The 18922-nt window shown below is 30.3% G+C and overlaps 1 protein-coding gene across 8 annotated transcripts; it reads right to left on the bottom strand.

Annotated features, from left to right (window-relative positions):
* Nucleotides 1–2038: 2038 nt before the first annotated feature.
* Nucleotides 2039–18262, bottom strand: LOC116775940 (uncharacterized). 8 transcript variants are annotated; one of them, XM_032669001.2, is made up of 7 exons: nt 18106–18262; nt 9565–9648; nt 4187–4257; nt 3872–4054; nt 3490–3702; nt 2492–2693; nt 2039–2170 (listed from the first exon to the last, which is right to left on the bottom strand). In XM_032669001.2, exons 1-7 carry the CDS (start codon nt 18113–18115, stop codon nt 2091–2093), a joined length of 843 nt encoding a protein of 280 aa, XP_032524892.2. In that variant the 5' UTR covers nt 18116–18262; the 3' UTR covers nt 2039–2090. The 8 variants fall into 8 exon arrangements, with proteins under 8 accessions (XP_032524892.2, XP_061380278.1, XP_032524893.2 ...); XM_061524294.1 differs by lacking the exon at nt 18106–18262 and adding an exon at nt 10893–10911; XM_032669002.2 differs by lacking the exon at nt 18106–18262 and adding an exon at nt 10581–10838.
* Nucleotides 18263–18922: the final 660 nt, after the last annotated feature.

The following is an 18922-nucleotide window of genomic DNA, read 5'->3' as shown; positions in this document are numbered from 1 at the left end:
CATACAACAATTTTTTGGATCTTTTGCAAGTATATTTTAGATCATGTCACATAAAATAATAAGAAAAACAAAATTTCGTTTAACACACTAATGGCCCACCGGAGCCTGCGTTGAGCTAAAGATTTCACTATTTTTGAACTTTCATTTTTATAACCAGCTATCTTCCTCTGCATCAAGTTATCAAAAAGCTGTACCAAGTTATAATAGGAGTTTATCTCTGTCTTTAAACCTCGTCAACTCAAAACAGGTTGCCAGCAGTTTCCCGAAACATCGATTGTCGATATGAAAACTAAATTACGTGCTAATACATATATCCTTTAGTTTTTTTTTTCGATTAAAATATAAATAGGAAATCTGTTTCGAAAAAAGTTATTTTACTCAAACAGCGAAAAACATAACGGATAATTTATGCTCTATTAAGTTAGGTAGCTATGCCTATTTGTTATTTATTAGTATTTTTTTATTATGTAAGTTAAAATGAGAATATGTATGATTAATCTGTCAAATAGTTTTACAAAAATTTTCTAAGAATATGCTTCGGTTTGTAGGTAGGAATATAAATAATGATTAAAAAAAATAAGCTCAAAAAATAATAAAAATAGATATGTAAATAAGAATGTGCATCATATAATTTCTCTGGATATTGTTACTATATTTTAATAAATCATAATATTATTCAGGGTTATGTGAATGGTTATGATTAAAAGCTTTTTACATAGACAAATATAGATTCAATCAATATTTTTGAGAGCTGTACAACTCATTTAATAAATGTTTATTATAGTGTGTTAAAGTTTATATTTCATTGTATGGACCGCATTAATTAGTAATTACTTAGACTTTGGAGTGCTGACCCACGGCCCTTTTGAACCGAATATGTAGTAGAAATCAGTGGAACTGATAAATTGGGGGCACTATGTTCCGATATAATTTTGTTTTGAGGGCAATTATCTTCATGATTATGGTCTTTGGTTTGAATTCTGGTCTTTAATCCACAAGAGAAGGGTAATTCAAAATTAATAAACGGCACCGAAAGAAGATTACAAAGCACTTATATTAATTGTCCTCTGCAAGTATACTATCCAAACATAAAAAATGAAAAACTTGACGGTTTATTTTAAATCTTCGTTAATAGCAGTGAGTAAAATAAAAAACTTTTTTTTAACCAAATTTTAACTAAAGGAGGTTTCTAAATTAGACAGTTTATATTTTCGTGTTTTCGTCCTTTACTGACTCATTTATATAAAACTTTTTTGGTGACATTGAGATGTCTCGAGGGTGGTCTCATGATAAGGAAACAACGAAATGATAATGGCGTCCAAGACAAATCAAAAGGAACCTTTGAAAATAGTTGCAATTTGAAATATATCAACGATGTCAGTTGTTCTACTTGGTTTTACCCGCTCAGTTATCGTTTTCCTGATATTATATTGTCTCTATATCAAGTTTCATCGAAATCGATCCAGTAATTTTTAATTTTCATTACTTTTGATGTTATTTTATATAACGTATCTATAGTTCCTATCTTGCTTCAATTCGTCTTATCCTCAATCGAGAAACATTTCAGTTAGGTCTACCCATAATTAAAAAGTTAAAATAAAATAATTTTAACTAAAAAGTGGTAAATTTATTGACTTATGACAAAATAATGTGTGGATGCCGAGGAAGAAAATAACTCTGTGGAGGAATACCTCAATTACTTGAGGGTTACCTCTTATTAGTACTGAATCCAACTGAATCCAATATTAGTAACAAGTACCGAACACTAATGTATTAAGATATTCAGTGTTCTTATATAGAACCTATCGACTTTATTTTTATCTGTCATTGTAATTCATTATCTTTACTAAAATACTTTCCTACGTAATTTAAGATATTATTAAAATTGAAAATTGTGAAATATAAATAAATATTTTCTAATATAAATAAATAACTAAAATTTTAATAAAAATACAAGTACCATTGAGCTGGTTACTTTTTATATAATAAAACAGTGAAAAAAAAATTCGAGTGGCAACATTGAAAAAAAAAAACAAAATTGTTCATTCCTTTTATTGATATTTAATTTGTGACGTTATTTATGATTTAATTCATTTGTTTAATTGTTCATTAACGACCTTACATCTATTCGTCGCAGCCATTACTGCTCCAATAACAGCTGATCTGAATCCTGTAAATAAATGTTAACCCATTGTTAATTACACCCTGTTTTCTATTACGATTTTTGTATATGGCACTCTTTAATTATCTACTACGATTTGATCACAGTGATTTTATTTGATCTAAATTATTTCTCTATGGGTAGGCACTAAAAGCATTACCGTCGATGGTTTTGTATTTGATGATGACTAATGTTATATTTTTAATATAATTCTAAATATTATCTTATTTATTTATATAGTTCTGAAAATCTTACAAAGAACAACCTGTAGAGGACAGTATATCAAGACAGTGTACAGAGTATATCAAGACGGTAAAACAATATTTATACCATTCTGTTCCAGGTGATAGGTCCCCTCGGCTGTGGAACCAGCTGGAGAAGTCACATTGTCCTTCAACACAGCTGGATGGCTTCCGGTACTCAGCATACTGGCAGCGCCTCTCGTGGTCTGGGTGGCGAGCCGAAGTGCCAGGTCCCGGGGGAGTCCACATCGGACACCACCATCCGCTAGGGACTCTATCAGCATGTACACCTGGGAGGAATGATCATTATAAAGTAACGTTTTACTATATTTCAAAATTGGATCTTAGGTCTAAACTGATGATAGTCCACAAATTCCCGCGATAAAGAATAATGTTTAAATTTTTTTGTCCAAAGTTAGGTGAGTAACTCTTTTTTTAATGTTAGATCATGATATTTGTTTTGTCTTTAATTTTATTTTCATTAAACTAATTATTTCAATGGAACACTACTTTTAACTGTGTCGCCATCATGTAGTATTTTGGGAGCAGCCAAAATCAACAACATCTCGACTATAGTCCTCTAACTAAGGCTAGTCATAACTCATAAATGTGTGCAGAGACAGGTAAGAGAAAGATAGGCTGTTGACCATGAAGGTATACGTTTCAATTGGTCTTGTTAGCTTGTTCTTAACAAACACGATAAAAACCTTTAAAAATGGTTCAAAAAATATCACGATAGAAAAAGTTACGGTTACGAGGATTAAATTTTTATTTAGACGAAAAGATTATGATACACATACTCGTACATGCTGTAGAAAAATAAAGTTAATAGTAGTTTAAATAATTTGGCTCATACTTTTAAATGTGTATTTGGTTTTGTTTAGCAAAAAAAAAGTACATCATGTAATTCTATGTAATTCTTATAAGAACGATTCTACTCTTTAGCCAGGCGTGTATACGTCGTCAACTATCTCTTACCCTCAATTGTCTCACCCCTCACATATCACAGAAGATAGATATTTTAAGTTTTTTTCGAAATTGTTTTATCTTCTTAGAATACCAGAGTAAATCTTAAGATATACTTACATAAGCTGGACCACTGCCGCTCAAAGCTGTGACTGCGTCCATTTGATACTCTGGGACCTCGTCACACGTGCCGACAGCTCGGAAAAGTTCAGCTGCCAACTTGGCGTCCTCTGCTGTAGCTTTTGAACCTCTGCTTAACGCTGCAGCACCTTCTTTGACTAGAGCTGGAGTGTTCGGCATCACGCGAATAACGCGTGCTTCTGATGGTAATGCCTGTAAATATATTATATGTCTGTATAGCTATGAAAAATCTGCAAAATGAGCTGCTTCCATTACATTCTGATAGGATTATCAGCATGAAATACAATTCAGTACGCAATAAATTTATACAATGACTAATTTTAGTTCAATCCGATTAAATTAAGCCAATAAGAAATTTTACCTTCTCTATGGTGCTTGTCGAAACGCCCATGGCTACTGATATGAATAATTTATTTTTGGACGCAGCAAGATCTTTGACATCCTTGAGAGCTGGCACCACTACATCTGGCTTGACCGAGACTATAACTACTTCTGAGCGTTCCACAACAGATTTGTTTTCAAATAGTGCTGTAGCTCCTAAGCTCTAGAAATTACAAGTTGATCAGTGAAACAATAAAGTATTACATCTGTATTCAAATCTCTATTTTTATCGTGACTCCATATTAGAGAATTATATTATATAAAAAAATAAATAGTAACTGGTACGAAATTTTACTTTGAATGCTTCGGCGCTAGCCTTATCTGCTGGGTGACAGCTAGCAGTAATCTCGTCGGGCTTAGCCAATCCTAAAAGGAAAAGACAAATTAAGAGGTTACTAACTAGTAAACATACCCAGCAATGGCAAAACAAAAAGTATTTCAAAATATATAGATAAAAATTTCGACTGGACAGTCCTTGACTGACATTATACGAATGGGAAGGTTGAAATGAAGTCGTAGGTGGTGAACGCAGTATCTCAGTGACAACTTTTGGTGATGGCATGAAAACCTTGAGCTTTGCTGGTCCTATAACTGAAAAAAACTACTCAAGCGATTGCAGCAAATCCATTGGCTTAGCCGCGATAAGATTATGTGAGTCAACTTACAATAATTATTTGGCTAATCAAAAAGATAAGGTTATCTTGCATACAGAGGAATTTCCAGCGTTCCAGAAATAGTTATAAGGGCACATTCGAGTGCCGACAGATCGTGATGGGATATATAAATGTGCAGGATTAATTATTTTTTTTAACTCTTGGTACATAAATAAATAAACAAATAAATAAATAAATAAATAAATTTTGTAAAAAAGATCAAAAGATTATAAACTAAAAATCAAGTTGCGGCCGAACAAAAAGAGGAATATATTTTTAGACTCTTATACAAGAATATGAGTTCTGAGCTCAAAAATTCCTGAAATATCTCTGGAGCTGGACTCTGCAGGTACATACCATGAGAAATAGCATTCTGTTTTGCATACATTGCAAAATTAAATGAGCTAGAAGATATCATATCACTTTACTGATATACTTTTGTTCGGAAAAACAACGCAAGAACTAATTTTGAAAATATTAGAAAACGTAACAACATTTTTGATACGCTAAGTTTACGCATGAAATAATACTACTCTAACTTTTTTGTTAGTTTCCTAAACCAAGTTTCAATTTCATTGAATACTAACATTTATCTATTGCATATTTTTTGGTTATTTATAATTAGGTAAAAAATACAATTTAAAATATTGTTTCTCAGTATTGCTTAGAGAAAACACTGCGACTCTTTGAAATCATATTCTAAACAAACTATAACTATATATATATATATATATATATATATATATATATATATATATATATATATATATATATATATATATATAAAATCTTAAGTCAGAAGTATTATAATAACGAGATTGATAAAATTTTTCATTCAGAATGAATTGATTAAGAATTGAGAATTGAGAATGATAAATATAAGATCCATGCAATAAGTTTAGAAATGCAGAACGAGTGGTTAGACATAGGAGATTTTTGCTTCCCATTAGCACTAAAATGGCGCACCTTAATCCATGATTGGTCGCCAGCATTGCTAAAATTCTATCTCAATGCGTTCCAGATGACTCTCCCAGATCAAAGTAATTTAGTAAGATGGGGTAAAGGTACCGAAAAGACTTGCTATATCTGTGGGAAGGCAGTTGGAACTGCTAGGCACTTGTTAGTGGGATGTAAGGTACTCCTCGATAGCGGTCAATACTCGCGTCGTCACGATAGGGTTCTAGAAATCATACGTGAAGCGGTTAGTCTTTCGGTAGCCAGAGCGCAAAAGGAAATAACCACAAACGAGCGATTAGTAGGTTTTGTGAGAGAGGGCACTAGGGCTATAAAAACAAATGTCAAGCCTTACTCCATCCTTAAAGCGGCTACGGATTGGACTATAATGATGGATACGTATGAAAAACAATACAAAATCCCCGAGGATATTTGTGCGTCGGTCTCCAGACCAGACATATTTATGTATTCGCGAATCTTAAAGCGCGTTGTGATGATAGAGCTTACGGTTCCTTGGGAAACCAACATCCCCAAAGACCATACCATCAAGGTCAACAAATATTACGAGCTCACAAACGAACTCAATCGAAATAGGTTCGTCGTGGATTTATACGCGGTAGAAGTGAGAGCGAGAGGTATAACGGCTAAATCTCTCTACAACCTGCTAAAAGACTTGGGCCTGTCCAGAACTCACATCAATTCGTTCTTGGAACGTACTTCGAAGGCAGCCCTAGTAGGTTCTTTTCAAATATGGTTAGGTAGGGAGAGGAGCTTGGACAGTGGAGGTGAGCGTTTAACGCGCGTTAGTTAGGGGCCCCTTAAACCTACACCTGGGTCGCAAGTCCCAGGCACTGTTGAAGCTCCACTCCCTGCAACGCAATGGACCCGGCACCCGCACGGTGAATCCATTGAATGCTAAGAGGTTTCGTCTCGTCTTAAAAATAAAATATAAACTTAATCCAGATAGTTCTACTAATAGGAATTCAGACGACTATTTTTTCGACAATGACAAAAAAGAAAAAGTTTTGAATGAGTAGTTTAATGTTTTTTTTCTCTCTCTATAGCGTGTTTATAAAAACGATAGAATTTTAGATGAAAAATCATTAAATTATAATAGCTATACGGTAAACTTCGACGTACGAACTGAACGGATAACTAAATATACTGCTGTCGTTATCAGTTTAATGTAATCAACTAAGCTAATGAGTTATAACTTTATGTAAAAGCAAATACAAATATTTACTCGTACTTAACATATCTATAAAGAAAACCTTTATTGCAATCACAAATGAGGTTTAATACATTAAAAAATTACCCTAAATATTGCATCAGGTGATCAGCAACCAACAGCAGCAACAACCATATGAAATTTTATTGAAATCCGTTCAGTAGTTTTTAAGTTATAAGTGTACAACAGACAGACAAAAAATTCAAAAATTATATTTTTTCTAGGAATACCCCGATAGGGATTTACTGTCATTTATTTTCAATGTACAGAATTGACCCCGTGAACGATTTTATTATATGTACCTAATAGATAATTAGTAACAAATGGTGACTATCTATCCTTACTTATTTTGGTAGATAAGTTTAAAAGTTCTCTAATTCCTTATTATTGAATCATATACATCCTTGATATTTAATATATGTTTATATATACATATACTTGATATTTATGATTTCGACGATCAAATTCTTAAACAAAAAATAACTGAACGTTACAAAAAAATTAACCGTATAGGGAAAGCTAACAAATATGAAAAGGCCTTTTCCAATCCATCATATATTAATGCCTTTCGAAAATTAATATTTAAATAGTCTCATTCAAAAATTCCTAACAATGTTTTATTTTTTTGGAAGCCTATTGTTATGTTTGGCGCCTAGAAAAAATTAAGGATATTGTTCCCCTCAGTGTTTTGGTACAACTTGAGTAAGTGTTAGTGTTTGTTTCTTCAATAATATAACATTCCGAAAACCACACAATACGGCAACTTTGCACAGCCACGCAACGCTCACAATCAACAAAAAAATCAGGAGACTGAGAAACTTTTGGAGCAAGCCACAAAGTTAACGTTTAAAGTTTCAGTCAACGTTTCGAAACCTTTCGAAAGGATTTGATTTGGAAGATTTTTTTTTAGGCTTTCTAGTATATTATAGTATATATAGTACTATATTTCTTGGTCCGACTATGCGTTTCGAACGTAAAAAGGAATTGTGCTCTATGATTTGTTAATGGCTATTCGCCTGAGTTAGTAGCGGCCAAAGCAGGTGCAGCAAAGCAAAACTGAAGCTCTATATTTACTGCATATTAACGATTTCCTATTATATAAAATGACAGCAAAGATCAGGTTAGATGGAGCATAGGATCAGCCAGGATCAGGTTGAGTTGAAAATAATACGGATGATGTAGTATAAGTCTTTCGAAATTTAACGCCAAACACTAGCGTTCCTTTTCAAAGAAAGGCCAAAAAGATTCAATTCACTTTTACTCCAATTTTTCAGGACATATCGTTGGAATATGTCGACCGCTAAAAGTTATTGGGTATTGAGATCTAGGATATCCAATAACTGAAGTCGATCCTTTGAGTCTAAAGCTAAGGCAGCGGCAGAAAAATAGTGCCCTTGCCAAATTGCGACAGTATTTTACTCCTCAATGGTTTCTTCGCCTTTACAAGGTTCAAGCTCAGTGGTGCGGAGTACTTTTATCACTTGAATAAGTACAGCCAAACTATGGCTTTGTATTCCACAATGGAGAGATCGTCAAAAACACTTGGTTATCCACGATTTGGTATAAACCAATCAATGAGATCTAAGACTTTCGCGAGTTTTATTCATTTAAATGAAACTAATATATTATCGGATAGTATATCCGCGGAACACAGACACAGACGTCAAATGGGCACCCTATAGGTATTTTATAGGACATACTTTGCAAAGTGTGATGTAATTGCATATCTTAATTTTTCCAACCTTTTTTTTACTAGTGCATAAATAGACGGGTGGCGGGTTTTCATTTCGTTGTACATCTTGCTCGTATATAGTCACATCTTTACACTTCCTTCTTGACGAGATATATCGCTGAACACCTCAGACCTAAGGCTATTTTTTTCTTGCCGTTGGGTGATATAATAAAAAAAAATCTTTCCAAATGAACATATCACCCTAGGCAATGACACGATGCAGATTTCTGGTTAGTGTGCGATTACCCAATTATTAAAAACGATATTCAGGAAGCATAGGATCATGGTAATTCAATATCCAAATTCTAACAACAATTCTGTTATATCAATATTTAGAAGTAATTAACTTATCACTAAAGTGACTAATTATGAAATTGCTAGTAACGATTTCTAAGATTATTGAAGTACTATTTATAACAATCGTGTTTAAATAAAGTGAACATTGGTTATCTTCGGGATGATTTCATTGCAATACAATAAAATACTTCAAAGAAGATAGTTTTTTATTCGTTATTTTTATTTTTTATTTATTCGTCTATGAATACAGATGGAGAGTTAGTTCATACGTAGAGACATATATTGATATATAGAATTATATATGTTAATATTTTATTTCTTTCTTACAAAGGCAATTCTCTGTGTAAGTTTGCTTTAATTATTCTCTTAAAAGTCTTTATAACAATCTAAACGTGTTCACTGTAAAAGTAATTCGTTTTGGTACAACTATTTTATTATCGTGCTTTTAAATTACGTACTTGAGAATCACACTGAATGAGACTATTTACTTAATATATATATGCGCTTGTTTGTTTCAAAACAAATTTGGTTTCGTGTGATTCTTATTTATATTAACATAATATTAAGATATAAATTTTTTATTTAATTACATATGTCTATCGTTTTAAACAACTATACTAAAGTCAGTAACATATTTCCTTAAACACGTTCATAAAACAGTAAGTAAATATTTTATTATGAATTAAATATAGATTAACTAATCAATGATTTTTAATTAACAGACTTATCCCGAAGATTATACGAGTGCCATGACATTAATAATAATCAGAGCAGTCGTGGATAAGAGATAGTAAAATATTATTCTGTACCTGCAGAAACAAAGCCATTGGCCAAGGCGTAAGCAAGTTTACCGCCTCCGATGAAACCTATCTTCATTGCCTCTTTTATTGATACTGAAATAAAATTAATGTACATTCATTATTAAAGCGGAACAGATAATAATATGTAAATAAAGATATCTATATGTGATATTTGTTTTCAAACAACACTTGATAAGGTTGATGATAACACATTTATTGACAAAATAGCTATTATGTTACTGAAAACGTATAAATTAAGTTCAGTCTAAACGGTAACATTTCCTAACAGATGGTAATTTTATTTTCTTCGAATGATAATTTAAAAAAATCTGTAAAAAAGTATTGTTAGTAAATTTTTAAAGTATTTCGTATTTTTTATCTGTGAATCGGCAGAACTGTTATTGGGTTTTAATACAACAAAATATTAAAAAAAAATAGAATCATTTGAATAGAACAAGCATTATAAAGCAATACGTTCTAATTTTTAATTTATAATAAGATAGTAATTTAATTATTGTCGCTTTTATTAAAAATAAATTTCATTAACATACAATACAATAGAGATAAGACGATGATGCAAACTTTACTAAAATGTGTATAGCCAACTAGCGAACAATGAGCCTTAATTTAACTTGAAATCTGTAATATAACTAACTTGTTGCGACCATTTTGTTAATTTATATATTTTTATCACATTTCGTCACATCGTCATCATGAACATGAACGACGTTCTATTTTTAAAAATATGTCATGAGTGACATTGCTTATTCTTGGCTTCGTATTTGGCTATTGAATTATATTCCAGTACATAAATTATATCGAAACCCACTAGATAATTTTTAATATAGATAAAATTCTATAAAATAATAAGCTCGGTATATATTATATACACTTTTTATTAAATAAAATACAATTATCAATTCTATAAAAATAAACATACAAAACGCTTGTAACCAATGACACAAAATATTTAATACAAATTAAAATAAATTTATTTGTAAGTATATTAAAAAGTAGGAACTCACACAAGACGTAGACAAAACGTGCAATGCCAACAAGTGATGCCAGATAACTGAACTCTTAATACTAAACTTACTTCTTATCAGTTACGCAACTATAACAATAGCCATTTTATCTGATGAAGACACCAATAAAATTATTTGAAAAATTTCCTTTACATGTATTTGTCTCAATAATTCTTATATACAAAACTAAACATAATTAGCCCTAAAATAATAATTTTCAAAGTATACACACATCACCGTTACAATAAAAATACAACGAATGAAAAAAATCCCAAATGATACTATGAAAATTCGTATAACAAATACACACACACATCCAACACTACTATAATGGCGTCTGTCTTGAATACATGTAGCCTTATAGTAAACTAAGGGAAAAACAATTATGTAATAACAAATTTTCTTTGCATAAGTTTAAAAAAAAAAATATTAAAAATAATATTTAATATAATTTGAAGACACTTCATACAGTACTTCAGCATTACTGATGTGATATTGTTGACATTTTTACTAGTAAGTGTTGTCAGACAAAAAAAGAAAAAATCAAGTAAACGGACATTGTTTAACCTTTTTTTTTTAAAAAAAAAACAACTAACAATGTAAATGCTTTCAAGTGCATTTTAAAATATTCCAACACTTACTTTTGAATGTAAAGATTAACAATACCACATAAATTTCAGAATGTGTAAAAAAGGCCTTTGGAAAAATTATAATGAAAGTAGGAATTCTATAAATTTTTGGGAAATATTTTAAAACAGGAACGACATTACAGATTCGTGTAATAAAACTTGGCCGGTAAAATGTGCAGGCTTGTTTTGGATACTTAAATAATTCTTCTTTAATAAGTACCAAAGAAATTCAGTACGTCCGTAGATCCTAAGAGTTAACAAATATCAAAATCCAAGAGAAAGAAAAAGTGCTCTGAGGTTGATTTTACCTGCTTGGTTATGGCTCTAATGGAACACCATTTTATATTAAAAGTTAAGATCATTTTGCAAGGATTGTTTCATCAGAAACCAAAAAATTTAAAAATACCTACATGAATAACTTAATCCTATAAATGTCTACGTGGCTGAAGTTTTAGGAGTGGATAACACGTTATTAAAGGTTTCACAAGCAACTTTCCAACATCAGTATTATTTGTAAGAATGGGGAACAAGAAGGCACAAATCATCAATTTTAGTGTAAATGGCACAGCCTATCTGTGGACATACGACTAGCGCTCGAACGTGGGCTGGCTCAACCGGGAAAGTACTACCCACTCTCTCAGTACTCTCACAAAAGATCAGCGTGAAGTAGCCAGTTTTCCCACCATTTCCTTTCCCTCTTTCACAATCAGGGCAGTTAACACATCTTCAACATCAGGGATGTTGCAGATGTCAATGGGCAACGGGGACTAGTTTCCATCAAGTGAGCCGTATTCTCGTTTGCCACCTTTGATATAGAAAAAGCTTCTAAACCCAGAGTAGCACCAAGTAGAATTCTAACTGTTCAAAAACTGAGACTTTAAATATTGAATAACAGCTGTTCATACCGTAATGAGTAAGGACCATTGAAGTTAAAGACCAGCGCTTGATGGATGGTCTCTATTAAAGTAATACGCTGATCCAAAAAAAATTCAGGAGATAGATGATTCGTCTAAATGATTACATCAAGATATCGGTAACCAGCTAGAGAAACAAATTCCAGCGGCTAAATTCCCTCACAAATAAACCCTTAGAAGTAACTAATGAATTTTAAAACATAGCTAATAGCTTGCATCTTGTATTATTGTTTTTTATTGGTAAGTCTTGAAACAGAATTAGGTCTGGAGGTGAATCGTACAAACCAAAACGAGTTCATCTGTCAAAAACGAAAAGAAAGCTAGAGGAAGAATTGCCAAACTATCTAACTATAACTATCTATACGTAAAATGGGAACTTTTATATTTCCTACATTTTTTGCAATGTCTTACCAAGTCAAACTATGAAAATAACAAATTTAGATGAGATTTTTTAAATTTTATGAAAAGTATTTTCCATTTAAGTAAAAACAAAACGTAGGAATACTTTCGTTTAAGGTCATCGTATAGCTTCCAATTATAATAAAAAGAAAACTTACTTAAATTTACTTTTAAATAACAATTAATCGAGGAACGCACCTACATCTGCTATTTAAACAAATCTAACAAATGTTTGTATGTGTATTAAATATTAAGGAATGGCAAGACAAAGCCTCATTACAAAGTTATACGTCCCTCAAAGTCCGCCTTTCAATTATCTTATTTATTTATTACTAATATACAAAATATATATTCAATTACAGACTTCTTTACGAATTGTTAAATGAACATGATCCTAATTTAATAATATTGTTACTACAAAATAAACACACGTGTTAATAAAAGTAATTTCTGAAGACAATAAATGAGGAAAAAATTTTACTTGTCTTTACTCGCGATCACTTATTATCTTAGAAGACATTAAAATTTTTTTCATATGCGCAACTTTTCTTTTTTCCTCTATATATCATTATTTTTCTCAGAAACTTTATTTACGTATCATTACGTCCATATTATAGATGTATTTTATAAGACATTGTACTCGTTGATATTATATAAGGACTACCAAAATTTATGGTTTAATTTCGTATATAAATATAGATTTTATTTAAATTATTAATAGGTGGGCTAGTTTTCAACCACCATCTTCCGAAGGACCGCTATGTATATATGTATGTCTGTCTGTATGTATGTATGTATATATGTATGTCTGTCTGTATGTATGTAAGTATGTCTGTGTGAATGTATGTATGTGTATGTATGTATGTATGTATTTATGTGTATGTATGCGTATTATATTTCATTAAAACTTCCTAGATCTAAATGGCTTAATTCATTTAGGATGATATACGTCTTTAGATATGTTTTAGTCATAATAACGACACTGGCTAGATATAATTCATAATAACTTAATAATAATTTACTACAAAAAAAAGTTAATATACGATGTAAGTTATTTCTTATGAAATAGATAAACTCTTAGACTTTTTGTAATAATATCTACGCCACATAAACGAGTCTGGGTCTCGGTTACCTTTTTTTTTTACTGATAATTCTAATAAATGTTTCCTTTCTACTATTTTACTATTTCCTTTATCAATAGGGTTTCTGGTAGAGATCTCTTTTAAGAGATAAGTTATCCTTTGTACATCACTTTTCTTTTGTAACTAATTTTGTAACTCTTGGTACATAAATAAATGAATTATTACTAGAAATATAAATGTATAAAAAATAAGACTTCTAGCTTGGGTGAATTTCAGTAACATCCGAAAGTATTGAGATATTTTTTATATGGTTGGTTGTCATCTTCTGAGTACTTTCTCGAACTACTTTTTAAACGGTATTGTATATGTTTAAGGTAAAAAAGTTACTAAAACTATATTAAATGAAATGCAGTAGTTTTTTTTAGGGTTCTGCGATTTGATACATTTTTCTCAAACTCCGAAGATACTAAGGATCACAATAAAATCAATGAGGTTATTAAGGGTTTTTCTTTTCTTTTATATGACTATACGGATATATTAAAGTTTTACAGCGGTTTAAAATTTTAATCTAATCTAAAGTACCCTGATATCATTAAAGTACGTGAGGGGTTTAAGGCTCATTCATTATTGTTTATTATGCATTATTTTCAATATAACTTATATATACATATTGATGGCGAACAAGGTTAAAAGATTGTCACATTAAATGATTTGCTATGTTCATAGTTACAAACTATAACTAAGTATTGAATTTGATTTTTTTGTAAATAGTAAACCTCACGGCAAATTGTTCAGTATATTCAGCGCAAGTTTTGCTTGTTCAAACTTCATACGGAGTTTTAATAATTTTACTTAAAAATCTTATCAAATTATAGTTATAAGTAAATTATAGAACGGTTGTCATTTATCATATAAGCAATATATGAATTATTAAAAATATAATCCAAACATAAAAAAAAAACAAACAGATTTTTGTATATAATATTGAATATAGGTATGGACTTAAAATTCTCTTTTTGTCAAGAAACTTACTAGATTATAAGCGGTATATTCTAAGAATAACTACTTGAATACTTAATAAAATTACAATATAAACGTAATACGTATATAAAATAAATCTATTTATCACAGTCCAGTCAACCTTGGGATCATTTTCCTTAGAATAGTGCTAACACTAACTATGTCTCAAACATGCTAAATCAGCTCGTCATGAAACCTAAAACGCATAAGGGTTTTCTGTAATGATTCATGCAAATAAACGTGTTTGCAAAATTCATTAAAATAAATTGCACAAGAAGACATACATTTGTCATACAATTATATGACAAAATACAGTTTGCTTAATCACGTACCTGAGGGTCTATTCGCTAATGAAATTTCAATATTGTTTCGATCTCTTTAGTTTAATTTATGTTTGAGAATATTAATATCTGTGTGTGATATGTTTTTAATTTAAGTGTAATAACTTTAGATCTAACTTAGCTCTCAATAAACAAAAAAATTAAAAACTCTCAAAGCCAACCGTATTGATATTATGAAACATAAAATTACCATCCTCCATAATATATTTAAAAAAAATATTCTGTTAGATTCGTTTGCCAAAATTTCCAGTTAGGAATGATCATATAAATACATATGTACACGCGGAGTGAAAATATAGCCTTCCTTAATGAGATCTAGCCTTCCTTAGTTAAACTATAAAATCTCATATTTGATTAGACTGAATCTGCATCTTGAAGCTAGGTTTGTGTTTGTTTTTAAAATATGCCAGAAATATCTGAAGTTTAAGAATCCTATTACTATAAGTTATATACTATTATACTAAGTAGAGTAGTAACTATTAGTAGGAGTTCCGCGTTTTTCTCTAGTGGAAAATTTCTAAATTTTGATGGTTTAGTCGAACCTTTTGTAGCTAAATTACATTTGTTTTGAGCAACGATTGGTTATTTCCCAAAACTTGACAAAAGATTGGAATAGCTGTACTGAATATGGAATATGAAATTTTTAATTTTAACACACTATATCTTGTTGCTGGTGTAAAAATTTTAGTTCAGAGTTAAGAGTCCAGATAACTTTTGGGCAACGGTAACGAACTATGAACCCATATTTTTTATCACAACGAACTCTATTCTAGTCCCTAGTGGACTCTAACTTCCGACAGCACTAGAAATAAAGCTGTGTATGCATATCAATTATGTTTATTGGCCAGTATCATTTACAAGGACGTTTTGATCATTCTACATGTTTGCATGCGAAGATCAATATTGACTCGATTAACGGTTGTTATATGATATATGATATATGATATATATTTGTTTGTTAGATGTTGATGTATTGAAATAACAATGTTAAAGAAAGCAGTCTTATTATAAAGGATATTAGATTATGTATTGTTTTAAATTTTTAAATAAAAACGATTACTTTTTTGTAAATGATATACGCTTTCATACCACAAGTTTTCACACTGCTTACCGACCGTTCATAGTTTTTAATTCATTAATCTTTTCACGTGACAGTATCAATGATATCCGATAAACGAATGGGGATAAAGACGGCTAAGTATTATTATCGGATATAATTATAAAAACGCATACATATACACATCAGATATATATTCCAAGTGTGTAACAGTAAACAAACGAATAGGTATTTTATTAATGTGAACTTCGTCCAGTTATTGCTGTGTAAATAAAACATTTATATAAGCTAAATGTATTCTAGTATATTACCAGCCGCCGGATCTATTGATATAACCTTGTTTGCGTCATTAAAAGTGACGATATGCAGTCAAATGTCGAAGGTTTAAGAGCATTTGAAACATTCTCTCAAATTCGCCAGCTAACTGACTTTCTTCACATGAGTAGATTACATTTTGATCGATAAGGTATTATGTTATCGAAAATCTACTATAGTTACTATCTCATGAGATCAAATTGTTTTCATGTTAAAACAAATCGTTTATTAAGCTGAAGTAAACCGTCCTCATAAAGAGTTATAAATTAGTTATTAAAGAATTATTAATTATGATCTACATGTTTTCCAAATTAAACAACCTCGAGTTGCCATACCTACTACAAACGTATCGTTTTCAGTATTTCAATTATAAAACTTCACTCATTACAACACTAATGTATTACTCAGTGAAAAACGTCAAACTGTTCGTATGTTGTGCGACTGTACCAACTTATAAGCATACTATTATAAGCATAGGTGAATTTGTTTATGTTTTTATAGGAACTAATTATTTCATTGACCCGGATGCTGATAGCATTTTTAATACAATATCTCCAGATCGCTGTCATTAAGTGTTTTAATTTGAACAACGATGACACAAAAACTCTCTCCCTTATCAGGAACAGAGATAACAATATAAAGGTCAGTCGAAAATAATTTAAATTAAAAGATAAATGTGTGATTGTTACGGACGTCCATATTTAAAAATAAATGTGACACGCTGTCTCACTATTATTATAAATCCGAATGTTCGTGAAAATGTACGGATGGATGCTCTAAGGTTGAAACAACTAATTTGTTTTTGATCAAGGCTTAGGTGTAGCTTAGCCATCACATATACGCATTAGAATTAATCCACCCATTCCCTATAGTTACTGGGAAAACAGGGCATGACAATTTCGTTTAGTATCTTGTGATGTGAAAAAGACTATACATTGTGAAGCCTTTTACATATTAAATATTTTTAGTTACTGTCACTTTTTCTTTTCTTTAAATATAATTCGAAAATCAATTACGACGAAGTTGTCGGCTGAGCCTACTCATACATATTACTTGGATTGTAAATATAGCATCAGAGTAACAATGAAATAAAATTAAGAATTTTATTTAGGTGAAGATAAATAAGTGTATATTTATAATTATATAAATATTTTGTTACATAAAAATAATAGAAAACAAAAACATTTCAAACATTAATTATTAAATTCAATCTAAATGAAATCAACTTAAGAAAAAAAAACCTTTTTGATCTCTTTGCATTAAAAACATTTTGCGATCTCTCTCTATTTTAGTAATAATAACAGTTTATTACTTTATTTTTGATACCTAATAGAATTTATATTAAATTTTTTTCATACAACAAATAAGCAAGTCATATATTAAATTACGGATACAAGTGGCACAATAAACAATACATACTTTCCGTCCTCATGAAAAACTTGCAATAATTTCTAATCAAAAATCATGATCTGTAATATTTTTAACAAGATTACAAAATAATTCTCATAAAACATGACGATTAAGGAGTGTTTATAAATATAAAAAATAAAAACATCTAATCGACCATATAATGAAATTACTTTGATTTAATTAAAAATATATATTTTTAAATCAATATGAAAAAACTAAATATATATTTGGTGCAACGATTTCATTATAGATTTGTTAAAAACGATCAATAACATTATATTAATAGAAATTATTTACGTCATAAGATTTATAACAAGTAACAATTACGCTAAAACGTAACAAAAAAAAATTAACTCACACTTAATCATGTTGTTGTTTAAAACAATTAACAATAAAGTAAACACAAAATAAATTTAAAAAAATATTCACATCATACGAATACAGATAAACTAAAAGGCAGAGTTTTGAACGCGTATTAGTTAATTGAACATTGCACTGTGACTGGCTGTCCCGGCGTACAGATAAGGAAAACAGACAGAAATAAAATAATTAATTATTAGTAAAAGCATGTACATTGTCCATTCATCCAGAAAAATCTTATAAATCATGTTATTATGATGTTAACTTGAGAATTGTTTTCAGCCAAAGATGTGGTATACTTTCATTATCTGTGTCGATTTTTTTAGACACAGGATCGAATATATAGCGAAAAATGTAATTGCATTTTCACGAGTTCACCAATGAACATCATCAATCCTCATACTAGGCGTATGAAGAAACTTACTTTGCAAAAATAAATAAAAAAAGCACACGTAAAGATATTTAAATATAGCGATTATTATAAATAAACGAATAGTGCATAAAATATTGGTGGAATTATTATGCATCAGTGTACCAATAACGTAATCAACTTTATCACATATAATAACATTACAAATGTTATCGTTATGTCAACGGTCTACCTCTGGACGTATGAATTTGATCGTTAATATTTATTGTTGGAAAGAAAAAAAAAAATATACGTTTAAATATGGATTTACCAATATACTCTGCAATTGACTAATTACTTTATGATTTACTTAATAATGTCTTGAAAAGATCGTCAAATGGGCTAGCAAATGAAACGTTTAAGAAGTATATAGGAAACTGATAACTATTAATTCTTATAAATTGTC

Source organism: Danaus plexippus, chromosome 24, assembly GCF_018135715.1.
Source record: "Danaus plexippus chromosome 24, MEX_DaPlex, whole genome shotgun sequence".
Taxonomy (NCBI): domain Eukaryota; kingdom Metazoa; phylum Arthropoda; class Insecta; order Lepidoptera; family Nymphalidae; genus Danaus; species Danaus plexippus.
This window is presented reverse-complemented; position numbering and strand designations above follow the sequence as displayed.